At 38.9% G+C, this 15,878-nt stretch overlaps 1 protein-coding gene across 1 annotated transcript; it reads right to left on the bottom strand.

Moving 5' to 3' along the window:
- Positions 1–4,263: 4,263 nt before the first annotated feature.
- LOC109220111 lies at positions 4,264–5,185 on the bottom strand. Its single transcript, XM_019384575.1, has one exon. The coding sequence runs from the start codon at positions 5,075–5,077 to the stop codon at positions 4,607–4,609; it is 471 nt and encodes a 156-aa protein (XP_019240120.1). The 5' UTR covers positions 5,078–5,185; the 3' UTR covers positions 4,264–4,606.
- Between the last annotated feature and the right edge of the window lie 10,693 nt (positions 5,186–15,878).

Genomic DNA, 15,878 nt, shown 5'->3' with positions numbered 1-15,878 from the left:
TATATATATATATATATATTATTTTTTTGTAAATTTCACGTGTTTCTCCCATTGAAAGCTGTTTGGTACAAACATCATGCTCAAAGCCATTAGGCTCGGCATGTTTGCCTTAGCATCACGCTTATATCGTCAAAAAGAATTTGACATTTTAATTACATGTAGTTTTGTTTAAAATTAATTAAGTTTTTTTGTTTCATCGCGTAAATTTTCTTAGAATGTGTTGGAAAACTAATTCAAAGTTGTAGTAGGAAATCTTAGTTATTTAGGATTTAGTTTATCTAATCCATGTCTAAATAGGATATGTAGTCATAACTAATATAGAAATAAGCTTTTCTGTTTCTAGTTGAAATATGTTTCTTATTATTATAAATAGGGGTATTGATAGCTTATTTTATATGTGTATGTGGAGGAAATAAAGAAATGTAGAGATCATTCAGAGATTTATAAATAAAAAAAATTCCTTCATATTGGTATCAGAGCCTCTACGATCTTGGGAGAGAATCAAGTAGCTTCCGCTGCCGGCGGGCAGCGCTAGCCAATGGGTGTCGCCCGTTTGGCCAAAAAAAAAAATATGTTGGCAAAATCATAGATAGTTGTCGACAAAATTAGGTTATTCGATGAAAAGTTTCATGATAGATTCAAGAAAAAAAACAAGTTTAAAGATGTGCAAACAAATATGGCACAAGATGAAGAAACTCTTCTCTAAAAGTTGGAGAGAGGTTTAAAAAATTGAAAGTTGATTTTGTGTTTCAGCAAAATTGAGTGTTGGTGACAAAGTGCATCAACGTACGGGTGTTGAAGATAGGTGCTTCAACAAAATTGGATGGTGGTGACAAAGAGCATCAACGGTTGATGACAAAGTGCATTTAAGTTTTTTAAAAATGGTATTAAGTATGGTATTTGTTAATTAAAAAATAATACCAAAACACTGATACCGTATCAAAGATATACTAATACTTTTTGTGGCGTTCATGTTGAGGTTGACAGTCAAACCATGTACTGCTTAGGAAAATAGAGGAATAAGGTAGCTAGATTGCAGATTCTAACTCTTACTCTTCAGGTTGCTAACTAGTTTAGCATAATGTTTCTAAGGTTTTAGGTGTATCTTACTCGGTTACTCATCTATTGTTGTTGCATAGGTTGGATTAGTCTTTGTTGTATTCTCTAAGTCTAGCAATTAACTTTAAGCAAGTAACAAGATATTTTCAATGATCAAATTTATTCTTTTATGTAATTTTCTCTCTCTATGTGTTGATACTTGTTGGTTTTAGACAACGATTTTATCAACAATTAGTGAGCTTAGAATATTTTTATTTTTGTATTGCAAGTACTTAAAATTAAGAATATTACCATCTATGGCTCTATGCACTATAGTTCAAGGCGAACAAATCGAAGTTATCGGATCGAATAAACTGAAACCGAAAGAAGAAAAATCGAACCATATGAATTTAATTAGGTATGATATTGAAATTATATCTTGAAAAACCAAATACCAAAAATACCAAACCTAAATATCTAAATCTTAAACATGGGGTTTGGATCCCCTCCGGTGATGTTTGGTCCAGTTTTCTTCAATAGGGTGTTGACTTGGTGACACGTGTCCTACATACTAATTAATGGACAAGATCTCTTTAACTAGAATGCTAGTTTAACCATGGTTCAATTTCTTTTTCTCCCGTTCTACGTCCATGCGGTCAAGACTACCCAACATATTTTGTTTCGCTTCATGCTAATGAATTATTGTTCTTTTATGGATCTGTTCAAGTTCTTTTTAGCATCAGTAAAGATGGAGGCGGAGCCAGGATTTAAAATTTATGGGTTCGGAATTTGTCACCGAACTCATAACTCGTTTTAGTTATTGGGTTCACAATTAAATATTTATACATATTTTTTGAACATTTTAATACAAATACAAGGTCTAAGCAAAAGTTACTTGGTTCGTCCGAACCCACATTTACTTCTCTAGCTCCGCCACCGAGTAAAGTGGAGGTGAAATCACCTAGAGATGCTTTCTTTCAGCGATATCAGGATTGAGTATAGTGACGTTCGAAGCCATTTTAATTCTATGCATATCCACAAAACGAATTCCTCTAGGATGCCACTTTTCATCTCAACCATACCATCGAAAAGAAAAAAAATTAGGATCTAAAACAATACACATCGGACATGAAGAGGGTGGTGGTGGTATTTATCAATCTTGGCTTGAACGCAGCAAAGTCTTCGACATAGCAAGGAATGGTAATGGTGTACCCTTTTGATTAAAAAAATTTAATGCCTTAGCCTCTTTGAGTAACTGAATCAAAAATGGGCGATTGAAGTATGAAACATTATCTTCTACTTGCCCTATTTGAATTGCTAGATATCCTTTCGGTACATTATTATTTGCTTATTTCTTTCCTGGACTAATTTAAATAAGGTGAGGCAAGTACAAATGTTTATTAAGAAGAGTCCTTTCTCCACCATCCAATAATTAATATTGCAAATAAAAGAAATACTAGTCATAGAGAGCAAAGGAGGAAAAAAGAAAGAGAACGAAAGAATAGCTTGAAAAGGGTTAAAGAAGAACAGCTGAGAGGACAAACAGAACAATGGTTAAACTAGTTTTTAGCTAAGAAAATCTTGTCCATTGGTTAGTTAATACAACACGTGTCAGGAAATCAGCACCCCATTGAATAATACTGGACCAAACATCACTGGAGGGGATCCCAACCCTTAAACATGAATCTGTATTTCAAATTAAATTACTTTTTTTAATCTAACTCGCGTATTTAGGAATTCAATTTTTCCAACCAATGTAGCGAACTTGGTCACAACATCCACTTTTTTCAGCTAGATTCAGTATTCTAAACAAAATAAGAAAACAAATAAATGAAAAAGTTTTTTTAAACAAAGAAGAGACAGGAAGAAATTCATAACTGGGGCAAATAGTCATCGTGGCAATAAGTTTTTAGAACAAATAACCACGTGAATTTTGTTCTTTACATTTTCTTTGCTTGTAATTCAGGGGTAATGTCAACTTTGGTTTGTTTAAGTTTGCCAATTATAATCTGAGCTAAGTTTATAAGAGGTTTTATGAATTAAGCCAATTTATTATAGCTTATTCATTATAATAACATCCAATTTAGTATACAATATTTCATTTTATGGTTGATTTTCTAATGACGCACCTAACATAATTCGCTGAACTGTTTCTTAATCCATGAAACCTCATCTTTGAACATGGGGGAGAGTAGTACCCTCCAACTTGAGGGGTACGTTGACCAATTTAATTTTGACATCCTATTTTGACTATTAAGAAGGAGAGCTTTGGAGCAACGGTAGAGTTGTCCCCGTATTACCTATATGTCAGGTGTTCAACCCGTAAAAATAACTACTAATACTTGCATTATGATAGACGACTGTCCACATCACTACCTTTGAGGTGCGACCCTTCCATGGACTCTGCGTGAACGTGGAATACCTTGAGCACCGGGCTGCCTCTATTTTGACTATTTAGTTTGACCAGTTTCGACCACATTAATTCGGTGTCTCCGTTATAGTGTACGTATTATCTAGTCTTTCGAGTTCCAAACGCTCTGTTTTTTCTCTGGTTTGCATGGAATTGATGTCAATACCAGACTGTGCATGTTCTAACCGTCAAATAAGAGCTAAAAACTGCTTCACTAATTAATATTCCCTCTATTTCAATTTAGATGACACTTTTCGCTTATCGAAAGTCAATTTGATTAAACTTTGAAGCTAAATTAGATTAGTTCTGTTCAACTCAATATTTTAAATTTTAAATTTAAGTATTCAAAAACTATACGAAAAGTACTATTAGTTGCAATTTCTCTCATATAAATATGATAAAAATACATTTTAAAATGTTGGTCAAGCTTCGCATAGTTTGATTATCGATAAGCGAAATGTGTTATCTAAATTAAAACTGAGAGAGTAGAAAAACTAGGGAAAAGTTTTCTCCACCTGATGGATACAAATAGAATAGACACATGCATGAATTCAGCTTCAAACAATTTTCTTATTTACATCAAATATTCATTGTTCATTAGAATTTCGTTCTGTTTACACAAGCAAAACGAAATGTTATGTCAAAAACATAATTATTTAAATAACAACAATAATACTGCAATAATATTTGTGAGCGGAAATACGTGAATTGACTTGAGTCGTGCTGGGCACTGTCCTAAGAAACTATTTCAGCAATGTGAAATGTTTCCCCAGGATTAAACAAGCCCGTCTCTATTTGATTCAGAGGATACAAAATCAGCAAAATATTTATATTACAATAATCCAACGAGATTGAAAAGAGAATAGGACAAAGAAAATATATAAGAAAAATTGAAAATAAAAGAAGCTAAGAGAGAAAGAGAAAGAAGGTTAAATAGAAAAGCACTTTTGATGGTGGATCATTGTGCTGCCAAATGATGGTTATTTATACTTAAAATTGCATGTAAATTTATAGTGCATGGCAAGAAAGTGGCTAATCAAGTTTGCCACTTGGCATAGTCTTTTAAAATATTGCCACAGTTACACCCTATGTAGAGACTAGACCCAATTATGTTCATCATATATATAATAACAAGAAGAAGGAAGAATTCTAATAAGATTAAGCAGCAGAAAGCGAAGATTGCCGCCTCAGATTCCTATAAAACTTGGAAATGAATTCATCAGCTGCTTCATCTACGTGGTTATAATTATCTTCTTCTGATCTTAGAGGAAAAGGCGAGTCCGTAACCCTAATTATTATAGGAGTCCTCCCAAAACCAGGCAAATTATTAGCAGGAGAATAATATGCAGTTTCAGTACTCTGAATTATCTCCAACGCTTTCACCACAGCTTCATCCACCAAAACTACGTCGTTTTCATTGGCAGAGAGAGTAGTAGTGTGTTTGTTTCGTTTGTTGTGAAACATAAGATTTTGGACAGCAGATTTGCAGCTACCAATTTTGCTACGCTTCACCATTAATTTTATATCGAGCATTAGCTTTTGCTTTGATATTCCTTTTCTTAACATGAAAAATGCCACTCGCACTATCTTCCACAACTTCTTTGCTATCACTGGCAAATTCTGTTCCATATCCTATCACTTTATTATTTTGCAAACTTGTTTGTTCGGTTGATAAGGCTAGCTAGATTCTGGGATATAGATTTGCTGTTTGGAATAATGAGAGAAAAATGTGCGTGTAATAACATTTATGAGAACGTAAAATTAGTTTATATAGCGACTGCACTTACCTACTTTAACGTTACTATATTAAAGTGACCAGTTGAGGGAGACTCACTCCAATATTATTGATATTGTATTTTATTGGCTCAATTATTAGTGGTGGAGCCGTGCAAGTGATGATTTGTTCAAGCTATAGCTTTAAGTCATTGTCACTCGTAAATTTGTGATTTTGCTGCATATTTCACATGGAATCAATTTTAAAATTGGAGATTAATTCTGATGTTTCTTCTAAAATTGCACTTAGATCTAGTGGTCTTATTGTTTCATGAAATGATAAATAATTATGCTATTAAAATACGTCTTCTTATCTAAAAAAGGGCTTTCAATTCTGTTGAGGATATTTTTCTAAATTCGATGTCGTGACTCTTAAGATAATCAATAAAAAGGAAGCAAAGAAATAAAATAGGAGTACTATTTGCCCTTTTATTTGGATACACTTGTCTTTTTTTCAGCTTCTAGATAAGTAGATATGGGTTGAAGGGTGTCTTGTAGCTTCAAAACCCTAGCAGCAGCTGCTGATTCAAAGTTTACTTAGCAATGTAGGTTTTCCCTGACACGTGTCCCTTCTCATCAAAGGAAAGAATGAAAAATAAAAGTTTATTCAACACAATCATGAGAACCTACTTTTTTTCTTTTTCTTTATTCGTTTCTACAGTTTCCCCATAATTTTACAGGCTTCACCATCATTTACTGAGGCCCCATATCCAAAGAGTATAGTTCACAATTCATATTGTAGTTCTTAAAAACTTTTTATTATTTCATATAGATATACGAATATTTTCTAGACCTTTTAGATAATTGCTAGTTTTTTTCGCCTTAGTAGAAAAATAGTACTCTTACCGTATTATTTATGTGGCAGTGCTGACTGATCACGAAATAAATAAAAAATAAAAAATTTGTGGTCTAAAATAAGTCATAAATATTTGTATGGTTGTAAATTATTCTATTTTGGGTAAAATTAAAATGTGAAACTAATTCTAAAAAAAGAAGTATGATACTTTATTATGAGCAGACTAAAAAGAAAATAGTTTAATGCATTGAGACCGAAGGAGCATCAAATTTACCATTTGTTGACTAGTAGTGACTATATATTTCGTTTTTTAATTACTCCTACAAGTAGATAAAAAGGAAATGTTTTGACCGAGCGAACCAATTGGCTGGCTGAATCAATATGTAATATCATAATATACTGAATGCGGAAGACAAACTAACATATGCTGATATAATGAAAGTCTGAATGATATAAATCAAGTGCGGAAATATAAACATAAGTCTGAAATATATATGTAGCCAACATTGATTAACACGAAAGCCTGTGACTCTATCTAACTGTTACTCTAGTCTATGAATCCTCTAATGAAGTACTAAAAACTCTGACTGTGTGTAAATGCTTAAAGACTATAAAGTAATGATAATGTCCCGAAAGAACTGGGGCTCACCAAATAGCAGGTACGAGAATCCTAGTGCTCTGAATCGTCAACCTGTAAATCATTACCTGCATTGTGAGAAGCAGGACCCGGGCAAAAGAGACGTTAGTACATTTGAATTACACTAGTATGTAAAGCAACTGAAAGAAAGAACTATAAATTCTGAAACTGAAACTAAGTTGATAACTAAGAACTGATAACTTAGATTATAACATATAACTGAAACGATAACTGATAGCTGATAATTGAAATGACAATTGATAATTAATATGATAGCTGATAACTGATAATTGAACTGAATAAATGAAGTAAGGATATGAATACTCCCTTTTTTGAATGATAAATTACTTGTTTATTTGAATAAACTACGGCCTCGGGCCCAATATATATGTGCACAAGCTACGGCCTCGGGCCCAAAAATGCATAAAGCATAAACTGCAGCCCCAGGCCCAAAGATGCATAAAGCATAAACTGCGTCCTCAAGACCAATATAGGTGTTCAACATTCAGAAATTTAAATTCAGGAACTGAGAATCATACTGCAATACGTGATGCTGAAATACTGAATCATACTGAGTTTCACGATACTGGAATGCTTAATAGGACTAAACTGAGACATGTATTCATAAACTGATTATGAGAACTGAAACTTCAACTGTTTATGACATGCTGAGTAATCTAGACTAAGACTCGTGGGCATCAAACCCAAGTCTATATTGATTACGCATTGAGCTCACAACGTTCAGAATGAAAGTCATGAACGGGTTACGAATATAGAGAATAGAAGTTCTACAACTATTCAAGAAACTGGGTTTAATTATATTTCTGAGGCAATTAGTAACGTCGTAAAGAAACGCAGTGTAGGGAGAATCATTAACATTCCCAAACAGCGAGAGTTAGCCTCACATACCTTAACTTCCTACTCTTGAGCGTAATACAACATTCGCCAACCCTTTCAACTTTAATCTATAGGAATACAAGTAAAAGGGACTCCATATTAGCAATAATACTCATGTTTTGGTCACTTAGGTATTTTACAAAATACCTTATGGGCGTAAAGCCTCATAGCGCTCATTTATGGTGTTTCTACACCCAAAAACCCATTCTCTTGCTCCTAGATAAATTCTAAAATCTCAAATTTCTTAAAATCAATATCATTCTTCATCACCCATAAGATAAAGGCTGAATACATACGGAGACACTTAAAGTTGGCACGATTTTTTATTTAGACACCTGAACTTAGGGGTGTTCCTAATGAGCACGTACATTACACGAACTTTGTTCCAATTAAGCACTTCTTGCTGAGTTGGCACATAGAGTAAGTTTCACCCAATATAGGCGCGTGAAGAGCCCAAAAAATAGATTTTTTTGGTCTTTTTTATTTCCTTATTCTTCTTCTTTATGTCCACCACCATTGCCCCCTCCACTTTCACCATTTTCTTCTTCTTCTTCTTTATCAGTGTCACCTAGACCGGATCTTAGGATTTCAGCGTCTCCCCAAATGCTACATTTGTTAGTTTCATTGTTACCTAAACACCATCCACCAGGCACTGGTTCGTCACGATTGTGGTGGAGAATTTCATGGTCAATTTGATCAAGAACTGGATCGTCTACCTTAAATGGCGAGGCAAATGCTGCTCCACTCATCAACAGGTCATTGAAGTCACTGGAGTTTAATCGGCATGCATAGATCTGATCAAGAACTGGATCGTCTACCTTCAATTACTATCTAAATAAGTCCGAGTTTTTCATTTCAAATCGAAACACCATTAATGGGGTCTTTAAAAAGCTTGAAGGTTTAAAATGGGTTACTTGATTTGATGAAAGTTTGTGAAATTAATGTTGGGGTTGCCTTCGGGTCGTCTTGGGGAATTTTTAGCCAAAGTTATAACGAATTTGGAGGAGTTTCTCTTACAAGTTTGGATTAAAATCTTGGTTGGAACAAGAACACACATGAAGATAGTGAAGAACACCAAGAACACACATTAAATAGATTTAACATAGCTTTTCCTCTCTTTTTTACTCAAAAAGATATATGTCCTCATTTTATTCGCCATTTGCCACATCAGCAGCGAGTGTATTGCACACACTTTGTAAGTTTCACTAATTGTCAAAAGAGTGCCTAATTGGAACAAAGTTCGTATAATGTACGTGCTCATTAGGAACACCCCTAAGTTCAAGTGTCTAAATGAAAAATCGTGCCAACTTTAAGTGTCTCCGTATGTATTCAGCCTAACAACACCCTTACAACTAATAATCTACAATCAACAACCCAAACCTAACCCTTCATGATTTTCTATCAAATCCACCAACTCATATCTCATAAACTTTGAGTCTATAATCATTAATCCAATGTTATAATCAATTAGAGGATGAAGATATTACCTTTTGACGTTCAATCCTCTTGAATTCGAGTTATAGAGTTTCTTTTCTTAACAATGATGTCTATTGAATATCTAATGATTTGAAGGGTTTACCCATATTAATAAGGTGTTGGAGAAATAAAATTAACTTAGAATCACCATTAGAACTTACCTTGGATGATGGAGAGACCATGGAGGAAGTTAGGTGCTTGAGAGCCTCCCTTTCTAGAGCACGTTTTCGTGTTTTGGGTTGTCGCGGACGAGGTAGGGCTTATAAAACGGCTTCCGCCCTCACGCAGCTGAAGGTCCAACGTGCATCAACGGCAGTGGCACTGCCATAAGTGCGCGGACGCGCACGGGAACAGCTAGGCTTGCACATGAGTGCGCAGACAGCGCATTGTCTAGAGAAACGCGTATAACTTTTTGAGCAAAGGTCCATTTGGGATCTATAATATATTATTGGAAAGGAGTTTCAAAGGGCTACAATTTGTATGTTTTAGTTTTTCGCTAATTCTTAACATAGTCCTGCTAGAAGACAGACATTCCATAAACTTAGTCGATTTTATCGAATCTTATGCACCTCACTCTCTGTGTTGAATCCGAAATAACTATTTCCACACATACTCATCCCGATAGGACTTCATATGTCTAATATGTAACATTAATACTCATTTAACACGTCCACACCTAGTCCAAATTTATGAAGTGTTACATGTTGTGGCATGGAAATCTCAATTTACTTAATATATATCGGATAAATTTATTGTTTATGGAAATCAATAAATTATTAATAATTCTTCCATTAATTTAGTCCTCTTTATTTGCCTGCTGATGGACGCACTAACACACTATATTCAAGGGGAGGTGCCATGGTGTGTGTTATTCGCTGATGACATAGCTCTGATTGATGAGACGCATGGCGGTGTTAATGAGAGGCGGCAGGTTTGGAGACACGCCTTTGAGTCTAAATGTTTCAAGCTAAGTGATGACGTCCAAATTCACTACTAAAAAGTAAATGGACACGGTCGCATGCAATATAATTTACCCAACTATGAGTCGGGGTCGAATCCCACAGAGAACAATATGTAGGCGATTAGGCGTGTAAGAGAATTATCACTTATTATGCTAAGCCAAACACTTAGAATGGTTTTGAATATATTTATAACTAAATACGAAAATGTAAACTAACCTATAAAGCAAGTAAAATGATCATGGCTACAAGTATATGGATACACGGGGAATTACACTCAAGTAACAATCCAATGTATTTCATGATTTTACAAATATGAGTGAGTTTATGTTAATTAGCCTCAGGTAATAATTCTATATTAGCTTCTTCGAAAGACTAACAAGACTTCCTAATTGAATTACCCCTAAAACAATTAAGATATTAAGCACACCCAAATATGGCTACAAGTAGTTCAATCCTATCCCTAGGTAGAATCTATAAAGTGAAGGTTAAAGCCTCAAGTTCTTGTTAATTAATCTTTTTCAACCCCAAACTATCTTTTCCAAAATTAATTCGAAGTAAATGGGCGAGTCCTAGGGTTAGCTAATCCCTTTGGAAACATTAAAGAACAAGAATAAATAAATAAGCAATAACTCAACACATAAGCACAACAAGATACTTAATCCACACTTTAAATATGAATATTCCCATAAACAAGATTCAAGTGTTGGAATAAATACTACAAAACTTAGATATACAATACAAAGCAAGGAAATAAAGAAATGAACATAAATGGGTAAGAAATTCTCAACCAAAAACTTCAAATCTTCAAGAACCAAGTGTGTGCAAGAACCCTAGCTTCCAAAGTTGTCTTCTCTAGTCCAAAGACTGAAAAATAAGGCAAAGATATTTTACAAATGGGTTAGGTTGTGTATTAAATGGTTTGGGATCAAGAAAATATGAAATGACAGAAGTGCCTAGAACTGAAGCACGATATTCGCAATTGCGAATATTAGTTCGTAATTGCGAACCCAGGGATTACTGTTGCACATCGCATTTGCGATCTTTATGTTCGCAATTGCGAACTTGACAGTGTGCACTTGGTTTCGCATTCGCGATGGAGATCTTTGCATTTGCGAAGGTTGACTGTCTGGTTTGACTTCGCATTTGCGATCCCTTCGTCGCAATTGCGACCTCTGTTATTTTCGCATTTCCCAGAGTTATGTCGCAATTGTATCATCTGAGGCCATTTTCGAGATTTTCTTCTTTTCAACTTCTTTTTGACTCTTTTTCACTTGATTTCTTCATGATCACTTCTAAATCACATAGAACCTATAAAATAGAAGTAAACGAAATTAAACACATGATTTTATCGCTCAAACATAGCAAAAATTTAAGCTTAAAGACAAGATAAGTTGGTAAAATACCAATTTATCACTAAGTAGGACCAAGATGTAATACCTGGAGTGCAAGTTCAACTCCAAACCGAGGGAAGCGGGCATGGACTTGAGGCTTGAATCACAGGTCATCCCCAGTAGAGGCAGTTTCAAATATATATTGCTCATTATTTTCAAAAATGCTGATGAGTTGTATCGGAACCTCCAAAAGTACTGCATTTTTGGAGGATCCGACATGAATGCGGCAATATATTCGAAAAGTGCAAGCAACATAGTTGTTTAGACTAGTATAATTTTTCTCAAGCATCCCATTTTTCCTCCTAAACATAGAAAAAAGTACCTAAACACAGCTGTTTACAACTTACATTAGAACAAAAACGTACCTAAACATAGAAAAAAGTAGCTCCATGGCATGTTAGTTCAAAATTGATGATTTTAACTTGAAGAGTTTTCCTTCTCATGCTTTTGCTTTGCACTTTTTGAATCTCACAAAACGCTTTTGAAACTTCTCAAAGTTATTATTAACCCAAAAAAAAAAAATATAATAACCAAATAGGGTAGCCGTTGTTTAGGCCGTATTGGTTGAAAGGGAAAAGGTTGCAGTTTTGGCATTGGCTTGATTGTTAAAGTTTAACTGATTCAATGTACTTTGTATTTGTACTCAGTGTTTGCTCAAAAGTTATCACATATCTTATGAGTGCAAAACAATACAAATAATCACGGGAAAATCATAGCAAATCGTAATAATCCATTGGACCAAATGGAAGAAACGAAAATAAATACTCAGAATTAGGGGGAGAAACATTAAAAGCCTTTATTGATAATATTTGTTTGGTCTGCCTCTCCATGAAGAGGTTCAGAGCCTTACAATGGTGTTTTTCTCTTCCCATAAGATGGGTATATTTTTCCCTTCTCTCTCCTGTCTATAGTAGTGAAGAAGCAGCCCCGTTTTCTAAGGTCCCCTCTCTTGGTATTTATAGCTGTGGGCTTCGTGAGCTGGCAATAAGTGGCCGTGACCACGTTGAGATCTCGCCTCTATAGTGGCGGATAGGCCAGGGCCTTGTTGACCGAGCCAGAGGCGGGTTGAACGTCGTCAATTCTGAGTGGTCGTGCCACTAATTAATCATGAATTAACTTAAAACGGGATTAGCCTCGTTAATTGTCGTGGGGTCGGATTCTGACCCATACAGTTAGTCCCTTCGCTTATTGAGGTCGTGTTTCGGCCGAGCTCGATGAGTGGACTTCATCGATTGTGATTTGAAAACAACTCGAATAAGGAGGTCAACTTATTGGCAGCGGCGGCCTTAGTCGTTTACACGTTGGAGATGGCCGTAGCCTTTCATATATTGGAGGTGGCCGTAGCCTTTCATATAATGGCGATGGCCGTAGCCTTTCATATGCTTGAGAGCCTTTCATACATTAGAGATGGCCGTAGCCTTTCATATATTGGAGGTGGCTGTAGCCTTTCATATTTTAGAGATGGCCGTGGAGAATGAGTATGCGCCGGGTACGTATTTGGTCACGTCCAGAATTTTGAAGGCATACGGCGCATTCTTTCAGCGTTTGCAGGCTGTTGCGATTATTCTGACGGCGGGACGTTGGCGGATGGCTGAGAAGCCGCTTCGCGGAGCTTGTCATAATGACGCTTGCTTCGGCAGAATCGAACCGTTTTACGGTTGGTCGTGCAGTTAATGATGGCTATTGGGTTTCGCGAAAGCCATTTATGTTGCCTATAAAGGTGGGTTGAGGCATTCATTTCTCATATCTTCGTTGTTCATCTGAGAGAGATTCTGAGGAAACTTTTTCATTTCGCTAATTCATCTTCTCCTTTCTTTCCTTTGATTGTGATAGCATTTGTCTTTAGTAGATCAACAATGGCAGGCAGTTCTTCCCACGATGCTCTTCCGATAGATTTTCCGGTAGTTGAAGGGCCATCTCCGGCAATGGGAGGTGCAGAACAGATAGAGTCCGGAGAAATTTCGTCGGTTGACGAGGTGGTTCCCCGGCCCGGAGGTCTGGCGATTGATTTCACTGCCGACGGTGGAGAGGAACCGGTGGATGAAGCCCCATTAATGGGGGAGATTGGGATGGCCCGATTACGGGAACAGGGGGTCGTTCCTACCCATGCAGACATTGTTCTCGCTAGAAGCAAGGAGAGGGTCCACACCGATCGCAGGGGATACTGCATTTTTTACGCCTATCCTTTCAGGTTGGGGTTCAAGATCCCGCTCCCAATGTTGGTGGTGGATTTCTGCCATTATTACGGGGTATGTCCGGGTCAGCTCACTCCTTCCCTCTACAAATTGTTGGCAATGTTCATCAAGTACGCGGAATTGGCCCGTAGGGAGGTCACGCTGCAGCATGTGCTGAGTCTCTACGCTCCCCAGAAAGTCCACGGCACCATGATTCAGGCGTGCCCTCGTGGGTCGAGGGGCCTGGTCATGAGGTTGGATGACGAGGTCGACCCTCGCCCTTTCGAGCACTTCTTTTACATCAGGACCAAGCACCTGGTGGCGGATGCTACCGGGTTCCTAGAGGCTTGGAACCATGCACGTAAGTTCTTTAGTGGTTGAATTCCTTTTTCTTTCCCTCTTTATGATTTGTGATCATGGGCGTTAACTCGTGTCTTTTTTGTAGCAGACAGGTCACCGCCGACCCCATTGTCTTGGATACGTGAGTGGGTCGAGGCCGTACTCCCTCATACGCGGGGGATACGCACATGGGCGTCTTTCTGGGAGAGGCATGGCCGTAGGCCCGTGGCAGGTAAAAAATTGATTTCTTCTTATGTTCCGCTTTGTTTCGACTCTATTCATCAACCTTGTTTTCTTGTGACTAGGGAGGGCACGCAGCGTCAGGGCCCCTCAGTTGGCCTTCCGTCGGCCTGGTGCGGTTGCTCGACTTACTGCAGCGCCGGTGTCGCGCTCAATACCGAGGGCGACATCAGTTGAATCTTCAGCGATTTCTTCTCCTTCGCGGACCCGACTTCGGGGCGAGGGGCCATCGGGGGTTGTGCGCCCTAGAGCGGAATCGTCATCAGATGGGGAGGAGGAGAGGCCGTTGATAAGGCGTAGGGTTGCGTTCGTGCTGGCTCCTCCTATGGTAATTAATTTGGACTCCCCCCCGGCGGATGCGGAGAGGAGTGCGGCTGCGGCGGCTGCCCTCGAGGGTGGACAAACAATGGGGGTTGCCCCGGTTGGCTTAGGCTGTGATGATACCGTCGCTTCGGCGACTCAATTGGTGGTTCCAGTCGCTGAAACGGGAGGTAGTTCCTCAGCGGCTGCTAGTGTAGGTGAGGCCAGCGCTCCTTCGGCAGCTGCAGCGGGAGGAGATGCTGTAGGGGGTGAGGATGAGTCCGAATCCGACTTGGATCCCGACAACGTCCGTGTGTTCCAAGAAGGCTCTACCAATTCAGCGGTGCGTGCAGGGGGGCGATCTCGCTTTATCGAATTTCCCACGGAATTGAACTTATTGCTCCAACGGGAAAGCTTGGTGCCGCAGTTCGAGCTGCTATGCTCGGAGGCTGAGAATGCGTCATTGAGGGGCGTTACGGATGTCGGGCTGATGAATGAGGTAGCCGTGATGGGCTTGAGGGTATGTACTGTTACGTCGGTTCGCTTCTTCTTTGCCTTAGGTTTATTCTTTTATTCTAATCGTTGTCTTTGCTTTGCAGTCTTATCTATTGGAGGTGGAGAGCATCCGTCGAGCTAAGGTCCGCTCGGGGATATTTTTGCGGGCGCTGGAGAAGTATCGCCGCTACCGAGATCAGTGCCGAGAGTTGCGCGTGCGCTTGAGGAATGATCCTCGCAGCCGGGCCTTGGTCGAAGAGCTGGCGAGGCGGGAGCTTCAGATGCAGCAAATACTTGGCAGGACGAGTGCTCTCGAGGAGCAGCTCCGCCGAAAGGATGAGGAGCTCGAAGCGGTAAAGAGGGTCGCAGCTGAGTGCGAGCGCCGGGGTCGAGGCCAAGGCGGCGGAGGCCGCTGCGACATGGAGCGGGAAAGTGACCGCGTTGGAGGGTGAGGTCGCGGCATTGAAGCTTCAAGTGAGGGATGCTTCGTCGAGGGCCGGGGCGTTGGAGGAGGCTATCCGCGTGCACGAATCCCAACGGGCATTGGAAAGGGATGCTGCGGCCTTTAGAGAGGCGAGTCTCGAGGAGCGGATTGGTGTCTTTGAGCAGGACGCCCAGGTCATGGCGGACCGGATCACAGCCTTAGAAGAAGAGAATCAGCGCTACGGGATCAGGCCGCTTCTTCCAGCCAGGCTCGAGAACTTTGGGTCTTTGCCGAGGCCCAACGTGATGTATATAAGAGTTTGTGGGAGGCTGGCGTCGTGACCGAAGCTGCTTTCGAGGGGGCGCGTCAGAAGGCTCGTGAGGCACGTGCCGATTGTGGTTTTGACGCGGCGACGCCGGAGGTTGACGCTGGTGCAGACGACGGCGCAGACGGCACCGAGTAGAAAGATGTCTGTGCATTTTTTCTGTCTGTTCGCCGCTTGGCGTTTTAGGCGTTTCTGTATATT

Source organism: Nicotiana attenuata, unplaced genomic scaffold (assembly GCF_001879085.1).
Source record: "Nicotiana attenuata strain UT unplaced genomic scaffold, NIATTr2, whole genome shotgun sequence".
In the NCBI taxonomy this organism is placed as follows: domain Eukaryota; kingdom Viridiplantae; phylum Streptophyta; class Magnoliopsida; order Solanales; family Solanaceae; genus Nicotiana; species Nicotiana attenuata.
The sequence above is the reverse complement of the archived record's forward strand: the minus strand, read 5'-3'. Positions and strand labels throughout refer to the sequence as shown.